General features: G+C 41.5%; 1 protein-coding gene across 1 annotated transcript in view; it reads right to left on the reverse strand.

The window, feature by feature from the left end:
- Nucleotides 1-3,653: 3,653 nt before the first annotated feature.
- The window catches only part of clmpb (CXADR like membrane protein b), a 95,673-nt gene continuing 86,104 nt past the window's right edge, over nt 3,654-13,222 (reverse strand). The window contains 4 exon segments of the mRNA XM_029681279.2: nt 3,654-10,285; nt 10,288-10,513; nt 11,291-11,432; nt 11,970-12,092. Of these exon segments, the coding sequence (XP_029537139.2) occupies nt 10,166-10,285; nt 10,288-10,513; nt 11,291-11,432; nt 11,970-12,092 (611 nt within the window). The 3' untranslated portion in view covers nt 3,654-10,165.

The following is a 13,222-nucleotide window of genomic DNA, read 5'->3' on the forward strand; positions in this document are numbered from 1 at the left end:
ATTTTGATTATGTAATTGTAAAACAGGGACCTTGTATCAGTCATAAGGGCATGACATCAGCAGAAGGCAAGGCAGGTTGACATGCTCAGAGTGTACATTTATTTACTGGCGATCCAATGGTGAAAGCACAATATCATACAAAATATACAAGTAGATTGACCAAACATACAGAAGCGATAGCCCAAAAGAAATAGCCTTTGTATGAGGCTTAACCTGTCCTATCTGAATGGACAGGTAGAGGGCAAGACTGTACAGTCTGACCTTAAGAACCCAAATCGAATCGGTCTAACAGGAGCTCAAACAGGTAAGCCTACATAATATAAGCACTTGGCCCCCAGGACCATACAAATTACCCAATTGGCAATTACAACCTATACACACACTGGTTCTACAATGTAAAATGCAATTTACACATACATTGTTACATTCGTGTTAATCAAACTTAATGATTATTAATGATATTTAAACACCATGCATACACGGAACAATCATTTTATCTTACTCTACGTTCTGACTCCAAAGGGTAGAGTGCAGGCCACGTAGTCTATTTCAATGCGCACTGAGGCAAGCGCGCTCCTTTTACGCACAACCATAATGACAAAGACGTCGGACACAGACACACGGAACTCAAAGATTACACAGGAAATATGAACAAAGGAAACCATACTTTCAATTAACAAAGCATAACTGCTACCTCATGAGTCTTGTGAACGTTCACGTGCACAGTAAACATCACGCCCTCTCAGAGGGCAAGAAATGGTTGGCTAAATTAAAATTATCGTAGGCCTATCAAACATGAAACAGAAATGTCTACGTGTGGCAATAAACGGCATGGGGATGAAACGCTAGCAGCTATTGTAGTATTATATGCAATATTGATTTACCACATAGGGCCTATGCATTTAAACGTGTGAAAGCAAGAGCAAACATTTCAACAAGAGAACAAAAGCAGAGCGCAAGTGAAGAGCCGCGTCTTCTCCACAGTAATAATTAGTTTTAAACAAATGCAAGCTTCATAAGTAAATTATAATTTTGAAGCAAGTACCAGTGGCCTATGCTAGTAATTGTTACCCGATTGCTGATGAGCTTGCAAAGTAAACAGTTCATATTCTTGATCAGGGGCAACTTTGGTTTTAGAAGTACATCTTTTTTTGTCCTATTGGATAAACACTCCAAACATCCTTCCCCACCGCTCAGAGGCGTCCGCATGGTCCCAAACCATGCCGCGGCCAGTTTTGTATCACATTCCAATGATAAAACTGGGGTGGGACAAAAATGCAATTTCAGAATGTGGGCTGTCCCCAGTGTTCTCGATCACCAAATTTGTTTGGGAGGTGCATATTTATTTATTATGGCAACATTATTACCTAGGTGTTTGTGACTGACAAAAAACACCACCAACGCAAAGAGACGTACATTTACAACACAAACACCACCCACAGTTGATTTAGACTACAGGATAAATTAGATTGGTCTGGTCTATACAGATCCACACAGTCCTGTAGCTGTACAGCAAATCAACAATCTGTTCGCTAGATCATCACCCGACCTGTATTGATTGACAGTTTTCTAGTCCAATCAGAGTGCCAAGTGTGCGTTTTACTAGCCAATCTGTTCCAGTTTTTTTTACAAGAGCAATGCTGCGGCTACTGTCTCTGGCTGCTGTTAGAGCAATCCATGTATACTGTGCCACAAAATGAGTGACACAACATTACAAAACCTGTCCAGATAAGTTCAAGTCATCAGTCTCTACATCAGTCTCTAAAGTCGTGTCCCGAGTCTTGAGGCTTCAAGTCAAGCCTCAAGTTATTCTATATCTCGTCTCAAGTCATCAAATTTGTGACTTGAGTCAGACTTGGGTCCAAGTCATGTGACTAGAGTACACAACTGCCAGAAGGAGCCTCAACCAAAGCTATTCATGGCTTCACTGTTTCATTCCCGATGACCACCAACATACTGTAGTCTAGATAGTCATGTGAGGATTTATTATAAACTGATCAAGTTCATTATTTTTATGCCTGATTTCTCAGTTTAATATGTGGATGGCTGTTATCATATTAGGGTCCAGCAGCATCATCACAGGTGGGGTCGTTTTCACTGAGATCTTCAACCAACACCAGGGGGCACAATTCTATAACTGATGAACAAAAACATATTTCGGTGCTCCGATAATGTACAGAACTATGGCAATCTACATACATTAACTTTCAAGATAAAGGAGAGACCAAAAGCCAAATAAGGTTTGATTACATTTTATGGCAAAAATATCAGATTAAGATATTCCACACCAAGATAAAGACACAAGGACTAGTCTTTATCATAGTTACGTTATAACCCATTAGAGTAACATTGTGTTTCCTATTCCTGTGTTAATCCTTATTGTATTCCACACTAGGACTAGAATCACCTTTTTAATGTTCAATTACATTTCTCTAAAATGAGACAATGACCAGTGCTTGTATTATTGATTTTCTTACCAGATCATTTGATTGTGTGTGTTTACATGTGTTTGTATATCCGAGGGGGTGTGTCATTACACATTGTTAATCATGTGGAATCAAAGGGCATTGAGAGTAGAGATATGTGATGTAGGCTTTAAAATGTCTCAATCTTGTTGGATATGTATGAGGTGCTCTGGAATTATGGCAATGTTTAAACAAATAGGATCAGCAACAAGATGTCAGATAGTCTGATGTGATATGTAGCCTAAACAATCCCCATTGTATTGCTTTCATATGTACAGTAGTCACTTCATAGCTCTTTTACTTCAGGAATATGTTCCATAACCCTTGTTTGTCGTGATTTGTTAAGACATTTTGTATGATACCTGTGTTCCTGTGAAAAAATTATAAGTCACCATTTCTCTCTGGATCTGTTTGACATGTATACTTCATCTTGGCAGTTCAATAAATTGTCAACATAGGAAGAAATTCAGAGGGAAAAAGATGAATGTCAGTTGTCACGAACTGGCACAAAGCCCGCAACAAAAAGGAGACAACGTGGAGATCAGGAATAACAAAATATATTTATTAATTTAAGTAAACTAAATACAATTAACAATTGTGTGTAGTCAGTAATCAGTAGTGTGAGTGTTTGCATACATAAAGGTGATAATGGGGGAGTGTTGAAAGTTGCCAAGGCAAGCAAAATCTAAGAGTCTCCTCAATGAATGGGGAAGAGGTGTATTTATCCTGGGACACACCCCAGCCCAGGTGTGTCCCATGTCGCTGACGACCCTCCCAGCTCCGCCTGCCGACATCCTAATAAGGAAAACAAGAGCAAAGAGAAAGAATATGGAAGACAGAGTGGGAGGGTCGTCACCCAGTCAATATAAGGCTGACAGGTCAATAGATATCTCTGAACCTTACTGCAATAGGCATAAGTGTCACATCCAGGGGCCTGGAGATTAGCAGTTAGGCTGAAGCCTCTGCTACTGCTGTCGCTGGCCATTCTGTCACTGCGAAACTGGGGATCATGAGGCCTATTGGCAACACAGAGAAAGGTGCTCCCTACTGTAGCTCTCTCAACTAAGTCACCATGAGTCACCAGTATAATACCATTACAATGTCATACAAATGAGAGGCAGCTGCTAGTGAAGGTCAGTTTCACTGCTTGTATTTGCCTTGATTGAAGCAAAGAAATGATATGCCGTATAACTTGTCATTGTATATTTTATTTGCAAATGAAATAGTAATAACTCAGAAGTAGTAAAAATATACATTTTTTACTTGTAATATTTACATGGATTGTTTTCAACAAATAAAGAGAAGCAACTACAAAGAAGATGACAGATTATTGAAGAGTAAAGAGTGGTTTAAATTTCCCTTAATGATGCTATGCTGAGCTGTCTGTCTGACATCCAGTCAAGGTTATTACAGACAGAACCAAACCCCCCAACCCCCAACCCTCACCCGTGATGAGCACAGCACACAAAGGTGCAAAGTACATGGATTTGGAAGAACCAAAATAGAAAACAAATTAAAAGCGTCATAAAACTCTCTGTAATATATATTTACAATCATGTTTTTTAGCCAAATACTGGTATACATTTACATCAAAGCAAAGCATTCCCCCTCATCTGCTCCATAGCTTTTGACATGCAGCTCCCTTTGCGTGCCTCCTTTCTGAGATGGACTTCCACCCCTCCCTTTTCAGAATGTCACAACAGATCATGTTCCCGTGCCAGAGGCTGTCCAAATACAGTCTGAGCTTCAATCTGTCATGCTGAACTGCTTATCCCCAAAACTGCTTTAAGAACACAAACGTATTGGCTACATGAGATTCATAGTCATATAATATAATGTAGGATAATCAGAATCATGAATCATTTCACTTACATTTGAATGATGATAACATTATAGTAGAGCTACTTTAAGACCCATTTTGTCGGTGTTGCAAATCTGGGGGTGGAGAAAAAGCCTAGTTTAAATTCCCGACTGCTCAGACAAAAGCCTATCAGGATTCATTTGGAGAAAACAGAGCAGGTTTGACAGTCCACAAAGCTGGCACAGATGTGGAAAAGCGACGCGAGAGCTCATAATCTGGGGAATTTTCCACCTGAGACCTCCAGTTGCTTGAAAGCAAATCGAAAAGTCGGAGGAATTTAAGACAAAGCATCTTATCCTCCACCGAGCTGCTCCTATAGGCAGTGGAGGGAATTTAAATGGAGGAGCCTAGAGCTCTGGCTCGATATCAATCTTGTTTTATGTCCCCTCCTCTCCCACTACTCTCTCACTTTCCCTTGAAAACTGTGAGAGCATTTGTTTTGAGAATGCTAAGACACATAGCACTGTTCATGTGTGTGTGTGTATTGTCTCCTGGGCTATGCAATGGTTCTTTTTATGCTCCCTTTGCTGGGGAGTGCCATCAGTCAGTCGTAATGCCCGCCAACCATCCATCAAATGTACTCTGAAGGAACAGAAATAACAAGGCTGACTGTTTCGGCTTTTGGTTCACTATGTACTGTATGTGTGTGTGTCTGTATTTATGTGCATTTGTGTGTCTGTTTCTGTGTGTGTGTGTGTGTGTGTGTGTGTGTGTGTGTGTGTGTGTGTGTGTGTGTGTGTGTCTGTGTTTCTATGTGTTTGTGTGTGTGTGTCTGTGTTTCTATGTGTTTCTGTGTGTTTGTGTGTGTGTGTGTCTGTGTTTCTGGTTGTGTGTGTGATGGGAAGCTGTCAATACACAAAGAGGCCGGTGCATGGCTATATTAAAAGACGGCTTTGCCAGGCAGATAGCATGCGAGCGACTTCCAGAGGCCTAGATGAGTATGAATTATGGACGGGCATTGTTACCACTAGAGAAAACAAGATTGCTGCATGTGAAACTGAATTGATTTCAATAATAGACATACAGTTGAAGTTGGAAGTTTACATACACTTAGCTTGGAGTCATTAAAACTCGTTTTTCAACCACTCCACAAATCTATTGTTTAAAAACTATAGTTTTGGCAAGTCGGTTAGGACAGCTACTTTGTGCCTGACACAGGTAATTTATATCATGGCTTTAGAGCTTCTGATAGGCTAATTGACATAATTTGAGTCAATTGGAGGTGTACCTGTGGATGTATTTCAAGGCCTCCATTAAAACTCAGTGCCTCTTTGCTTGACATCATGGGTAAAATCAAAAGAAATCAGCCAAGACCTCAGAAAAAAAAATTATGGGGATATATTGAAGCAACATCTCAAGACATCAGTCAGTTAAAGCTTGGTTGCAAATGGATCTTCCAAATGGACAATGATCCCAAGCATACTTCCAAAGTTGTGGCAAAATGGCTTAAGGACAACAAAGTCAAGGTATTGGAGTGGCCATAACAAAGCCCTGACCTCAATCCTGTAGAAAATGTGTGGGCAGAACTGAAAAAGTGTGTGCGAGCAAAGAGGCCTAAAAACCGGACTCAGTTACACCACCTCTGTCAGGAGGAATGGGCCAAAATTCACCCAACTTATTGTGGGAAGCTTGTGGAAGGCTACCCGAAACGTTTGACCCAAGTTAAACAATTTAAAGGCAACGCTACCAAATACTAATTGAGTGTATGTAAACTTCTGACCTACTGGGAATGTGATGAAAGAAATAAAAGCTGAAATAAATATTTCTCTCTACAATTATTCTGACCTTTTACATTCTTAAAATAAAGTTGTGATCCTAACTGACCTAAAACAGGGAATTTTTACTCTGATTAAATGTCAGGAATTCTGAAAAACTGAGTTTAAATGTATTTGTTTAAATGTACGTAAACTTCCAACTTCAACTGTATACTGCAAGTCACAGAAACTAATATAAACACTGCGTGTCTACACTGCAGTCTTTTCCATTCAGATAGGTTATGCCTAGCTGGTCCCACTATTCTTCTCACTTGAATGAGCGGCTAACATGAGAATGTGTGGGTGTTGGTGTGGCCCTGAAGGCATGTACCATTGTTTTCAATTTTCGCCTAAAATGACATACCCAAATTCAACTGCCTGTAACTCAGGCCCTGAAGCAAGGATATGCAGATTATTGGTACCATTTGAAAGGAAACACTTTGAAGTTTGTGGAAATGTGAAAGGAATGTAGGAGAATATAACACAATAGATCTGGTAAAAGATAATACAAAGAAAAAAAGTTTTGTATTTTTTTGTACCATCATTTTTGAAATGGAAGAGAAAGGCCATAATGTATTATTCCAGCCCAGGTGGAATTTAGATTTTGGCCACTAGATGGCACCAGTGTATGTGAACGTTTTAGACTGGTCCAATGAACCATTGCATTAATTTTCATTATGTTGTATCAAGACTGCCCAAATGTGCCTAATTTGTTCATTAATAACTTTTAATGTTCAAAACTGTGCACTCTCCTCAAACAATAGCATGGTATTATTTCACTGTAATAGCTCCTGGAAACAGTGCTGTTAGATTAACAAGAATTTAAGCTTTCAGACAATATCAGATATGTTTACTTGTTACTTACAACCTCATGCTAATAACATTAGCCTTCGTTAACTCAACCGTCCCGCAGGGGATCCACCGATCCTGAAGAAGATTTATAATGTACATCATTCCCTTGGCATGGAATGTTGTCTCATTATGGAGATGTACACCCTCTGCATTGTGATTGGGTTACATATACATATACATATATTATAGCAGAGATTAGTCCTAGCGAGATATTCTTCCGGGATAGCCTTGTGCGCCTTCAGTCAGGGTCTTTGTCCACTACTTTGTATACAAAGCCTACATGCCTCTAGTGCTCTCAGTAGAGTACGTCCCATTGATGAGACCTCTACCAGAAGGGATAAAAGTAATACAAAAATTTATAAAATAAAAACCATTCATGTCTGTACTGTTACATATTGTTCTGTGAGTGATGCCATCAAGGGAGTGATGACATCAAGGGAGCTATTAAGTAGCATTGGAATGTGCTTATTGCTGATCCTGCTTGCCAAAAGATTTTCTCTGACCCTCCTCTCATTTCACACTACAGGGCCAGGAATGTCAGGGATTTCACTGTTAGGGCTGACACCAGGTGACTGGCTTCTACCTCTGTCGTAGTTGTGCAGCATGTAAGGATATCTATTACAAAGTGAGCGTATTCTACAGCTCTGCCACTGGAAAACAATACACTATCAAACAGTATCCACATGCAGGTCTTCTAACGTTATATTCTATTTTAGGCATGAATGAATAATTGTTATTGAAGTGTTTTCTGCAACTATTTGTGTACGATACCCCCAGCTAGTGGTGTCTCTAGCTCCCTACTCTTACAATCCTGTGTTATTTATTTTGAGGAAATGTTCACATTGTACATCTATAAGTAATAATTGATGATTTCTCTCTGTCCGCAATTGTATATAATCTAGATCATGCATTCTATTGTACTAGGTACTACTTTATAGATTTTCTGATGTATTTTCTTGCCCATGTGACATGCAAGTATCATTGAAATAGAAACCAGGTGTGTGCTGAAAATGTCCACTGATGGCCTGAGGAAGAAACATTTGTGTTTTGTTTTCACATTTGATTTATGCACTATGCTATATTCTTTGGACACCATGATGTTTCAATAAACATCTTGATTTTGCATTCAAGCCTAAGTTTTGGATCTATTCTTTTTTCGGCAAGGTGCAGGTCTCTATCTCGTCCAGTATTGTTACTTTGACTCCTACGCACCTGCAACAGACCCTTTTCAGTAGTAAGGACCTTAAAAGAGCGCAGATGGACTCTGATCAGATACATATAATCCCACAGGTTTGGTTAATGCCCCTGTCTCACTGTGTTTTGATAGTAGATTCCCAAAGCTGGATCAACACATAACTCAAACCACATGTGCATTCATGATAAGGACAGAAAAAGAAACCATCAACAGGGATAGGGATTTCAAAGGCACACTAAATAGCCTACTTCATTCAAACTGCACAGGGTCAGACAGATGTACAACAAAGGGGATGGCTGATGCCAAAGCTTGGCCAATGTACAGAGAATGTACAGAGAAACTATCAAAACAATCAGACAGTAATCGAGTGGCACTCTGTTGTTGTGGATCCAAGGAGAGTACCTACCAGGGGTGGAACCATGCACACTGTACAATAGTCCCTAGAATCATACTCCTTCCTCTATTCAATCATCCACAGTATTTCGGGGATTAACTTCAATGTCATTTGTGTCTCTTTAACTATGTTTTACTTCCTTCTATTCAGTACCTTACAAAGCATAGAACATAATCGTAGTGACCATCTTTGTTCAACACACATTCATTGACTTTTTGACAGGTTTTGGTTTCCGTAACATTGCAAAACAGTGGAGGTAAATAAATGAGTAAATAAAGCAACGATGACCCATCCTGGGGATTGGTGGTACTTCCTTAGGCTGAGACATAGCTGTCTGTCACCCTTCACAACCTGAAATATAATGGATATTAAACCTCCTTTGTCTTAAAGTTATTTTTATTATTCAGTATATTCAGTCATGTGTCTCTATGTACTGTACATTAACACCCAATTCATCCATATGCTAATTTGGGGAAGAGTTTCCGTACCATATGGGATGGTAACGCCAGTCCTCAGGGGCCTGATTGGTGTCACACTTTTGCCCCAGCCCCAGCTAACACACCTGACTCCAATTATCAACTAATCATGATGTTCAGTTTAGAATTCAATTAGTTTAATCAGCTGTGTTTGCTAGGGATTGGCTACCATGTCAGTGCTGCATCCTATGAATGTGGCTAAAGTTTCTCCTATTGAGAAAAGCAAATGAGCTGTTCTCTGAATGGGGTCAGGACCATGGAACATGATGTGTCTCAGATGTCGTCATGGAGTTCGTAAAGCATCACAGAGTCTGGAGCACAGGAGGCTGCTGAGGGGAGGATGGCTCATAATAATGGCTGGAATGGAGTGCATTTAATAGCATCACACAATGAAACCATGTGTTTGACGTGTTCGATACCATTCCATGTATTTCATTCCAGCCATTACTATGAGCCCGTCCTCTCCAAATAAGGTGCCATCGGCCGCCTGTGTTCTGGAGGGTTGATCTAGCGGTTTCTCTCCTCACAGGGCACACAGCATGCTCTCTGTCAGAAAGCCAGGGGTGTGTGGTTGTAGTGGGGGCTGGAAGCTCTGGTGTGTCTGCCTGTTGGGAGTGGTGTGGTTGGATGAGTCAGAGACACCACTAGGCCAAAATAAAGAGGCGTGGTTCTCTCTCAGTGTTTCATGCCCTCATCCCTCCGTCATGTCGTCAGCTGCGTGTCTCCACTTTGGATCTCTTTTCTCAACCCATTCCTTCTTTCTTCCTTTTTCTCTGCACTCTTCCTGTCCTTTTGATTTGATAAATAAAAGCTCCACTCTGGGTTTTTCTTACACCTCACCGCACACAGCGCTGTGATCGCTCATTGCTTCCCATGACTTCAAAGTAGAAAGAAAAGTGTAAAAATAAGTTATTTAGCCACGAGACAAACAAAAAAGTGTTCTGTCTCAGTTTTTTTGTTTTTGTTGTTTTTTATTCAGTAGGGGGCAAGCATTTCTTATTTTCCCTTTTAAAGTATGCATTCATTAACAGTTTTGGGGTTTATATTATTGATTATTTTAATTACATCCTTTTACTACTTGCATTTCGTTGTTTAACGGAAGAGTTTGTGTCTTTGAAGGGGTGGGTTTTACACATCAACATAGCCAGGATAGACTTTCTTCTCCATCCTACACAGTTTGAAAGGCCTTGGTCTGGGCAGGGACCATGAGAGTGGGGGGAGTGGGCCCAGAGATCTGTTTCCTGGAGTTGATGTTGAATTTGGGGGTGCCAGGGGGCTCAGGGGTCTTGTTGGGGGTACCACCGTTGTGTATGCTGGGGGGGACTGGGGGAAGTCAGGGGGCTGTCCATTCTCCTTAAGGGCAGCTATCGCTGGGGGCCGAGGGCGGTGCCCGTGGGGGGCAGTGTTGTGCACCATGGACTGTGTTGAGGAGGCCCCGGAGCGGGAGCTGCCAGAGCGGGACGAGGACAGAGAGTTGGGCTTCACCAGCTTGGCCTTGGGAGCCTCTGCATCCTCCCTGCACAGATACACAAATCAAAAACAAAAACAAACAAGAGCTACTTAGATTTGGCCAGTCATGACCCCAAGCATGCACACAGAGACAAACATAAACTTAGACAAACTCTACGGCCTTTCTGAGGAGAGCCAGTGGAGAAAACGATCTTACACAATCAGAGAAAAGGGTTTGGTGACGCTCCACTGCCCTTGCTGCATTATCATCTGGGTCTGACACAAGTGTCTAAATAAAAATAGTCCAACTCATCTAGGTCTTAATCCACTACATTACACTGGCACCACGGTCACCGACCCCACTTCAGAAAACTGCCCCATCCCATCCCACCCGCTCAGAGGTTAAACATGACATGTAAAAAGGAAACACCTCCCCGTAGTCTGCATTATTTATCTAAACATCGGCAAATAAGCAGCTACACAGCCTCCAAGCAGTGAATTGTTTTCTCTTCTGCTGTAACAAGCTGCGCCATTAGCAGCCTGGAGGCCCCAGTTTACTGTAAATCTCGCTCTGGGAGTCAAACACGGCCTTAATCCACACTTAGGCCCTGCTGCCTGCTTATGGCTGCTCTGGAGAGGAGAGAAGCTCTGGGCACGGGAGCAGAGAGGTGTGAAAAGGATGGCTCTCAGAAACCAATAAATACTACGCTTGACAATGAGAGATTTATTACAGACACACACGCAAGTGCACATACATGCTTCAGTATTTAAAAAGTTAGACAGAAAAAGAGTGAAAGAGGGACAGAAGATAAAGAGATGCAGGAAGAAGAAGAAAATGACTGACCTGATCTCATTGGGAGTCTCCTCCTCCTCATACTTCTTCTTCTCCTTCTTGCGGAAGACGAGCCAGATGATTAGGATGATGAGGAGAACACCAAAGGAGACACCCACCACGGCACCTGCCAGCACGCCCATCCCTCGAACATCTGTGGATCATCACACATTTTTGACCTCAGAAGGGCAGTGGAAAACTACCATACATGCACCTGTACATACAGTATCCACACGCAAATATTGATGCTTCTCACGTAAACAATCCCTTTAAAAATAATGATTTAGTCCCGATAGGTAAATCCTGTGAATTTGTGGATGATAGATTTTGCTGGTGTTGTGTGTATTATGTGTTCGCTACAAAACTATGAATCTAACAAAATGCTATCAAACCATTTCTGTTGCTGTGTTAACTTATAAATCATGTCCCCAACATTTCACCCTGTTGTGACCTTAAAATTCCTGTGCCTTTCTGGAAATCTATTACCGTGACATTGAAACATTACTGTTTGAGCGAAGTCGATGACCAATGGCCACTGTTTTAACGGTACAGTCCCCAGTGTTGTGTTACTGAGGCGCAGGGGAGTGGAGCGAGGAAAAAACAATGTCCAGGTGCTGTTGGAAACTACAGTCATCCATCACCATCATAGCATGGTGTGGTGCGGAGCCGGAGAGCAGCTCTCTCTACTCACACTGCATGGTGACCTCGATGATGCAGTTCTCCTCGCCAACGTCATTGCTGGCAGTGCACTTGTAGACACCTGTACTGTCCTTCGTCAGGTTCCGCAGGGTGACGATCTCTGGATTCTTCAGATCTGTAGGAGAGATAGATAGACTGTGATTTAACAACCTGCTCAACTTGGGAAAGCTGATAGGACCGGGGTCTATGGTGCAGCTTGTACATGTATGTCCACTACAATGGTTTCAAGCACTTCTACAGTTAGCATGATCTTGAAGAGCAATTTGATTAACAGCATGTAATAAATCCTTGCAGTGAAGTACTGTACTTCATATCAAAGTCTACTCAGCTCTGATCCACTCCATTCTATGATAATCTAGTACAGATCAGCAGCAAGACAAATGCATTGTGAGGCTGTATTTGTATTGAGGCTGTATTAAATTGTATTGATGAGTGTTGAGCCTAGTTAGAACTGACTCAGGTCTGTTTTGGGCTAACCATTCCTGTCTGCAATAGCGTGTCAGCTCTGAGGTATCACACTCTGTGGGATGGAGCAAGAGGAGAGGAACTCGCAAATGTTGATCTTGGCCTCGGAGAGATTGGGTGTACTCATGCTCAGAGTGACTCTGGTGATTGAAGAACACCGGGCTCGTAGACCCTGGGGGAATTTAGGGGGAGTTTAAAGAGTTTGTCTGAGACAACGATGGAGATTTACGTGGCTAAGAGCCCCTTAGACATCCCTGTCATGACAGCCATGTGATATTACCTTTCACCACCACCCATAAATAATGGGCCACGACGGTGCGTTGTATCGCCCAATGAAAACGAATTAGACTGAACAGATGTTGTATCATGGAGGTCATTAATTTCTAGGCTTTCGGCATGGGCACGTGTCATCACTAATGCGAGTTGAGTGGGGAGAATAGGTGGTGAAACTGAAACGCAATGAAAGTGTGTTTTGTGCCTCAAAGGGGTAGATGCGTCTAGGTTAGGGATTATCAAATAGATTCAGCCACGGGCTGATTTTCTTCTTGAGTGGATGGTCACGGGGTCATAATTAGTAATAATTTGTAGAATGCATAAATGAATGAAACATAATAATTTCAAACCTTGCTTATATTTGTATACAATCACATATATCTCTCTATTATGCGTGGGAGTACTTTTGAACAGATTTGCAAAATTAAAATCATTCAGAGCTGATTTGCTGGTGATTTTACAGTCTTTTATGTCCAAATAAAAACAGCCGCGGGAACAAATTAGGCT

This window comes from Oncorhynchus nerka, linkage group LG14, assembly GCF_034236695.1.
Source record: "Oncorhynchus nerka isolate Pitt River linkage group LG14, Oner_Uvic_2.0, whole genome shotgun sequence".
NCBI classification, from domain to species: domain Eukaryota; kingdom Metazoa; phylum Chordata; class Actinopteri; order Salmoniformes; family Salmonidae; genus Oncorhynchus; species Oncorhynchus nerka.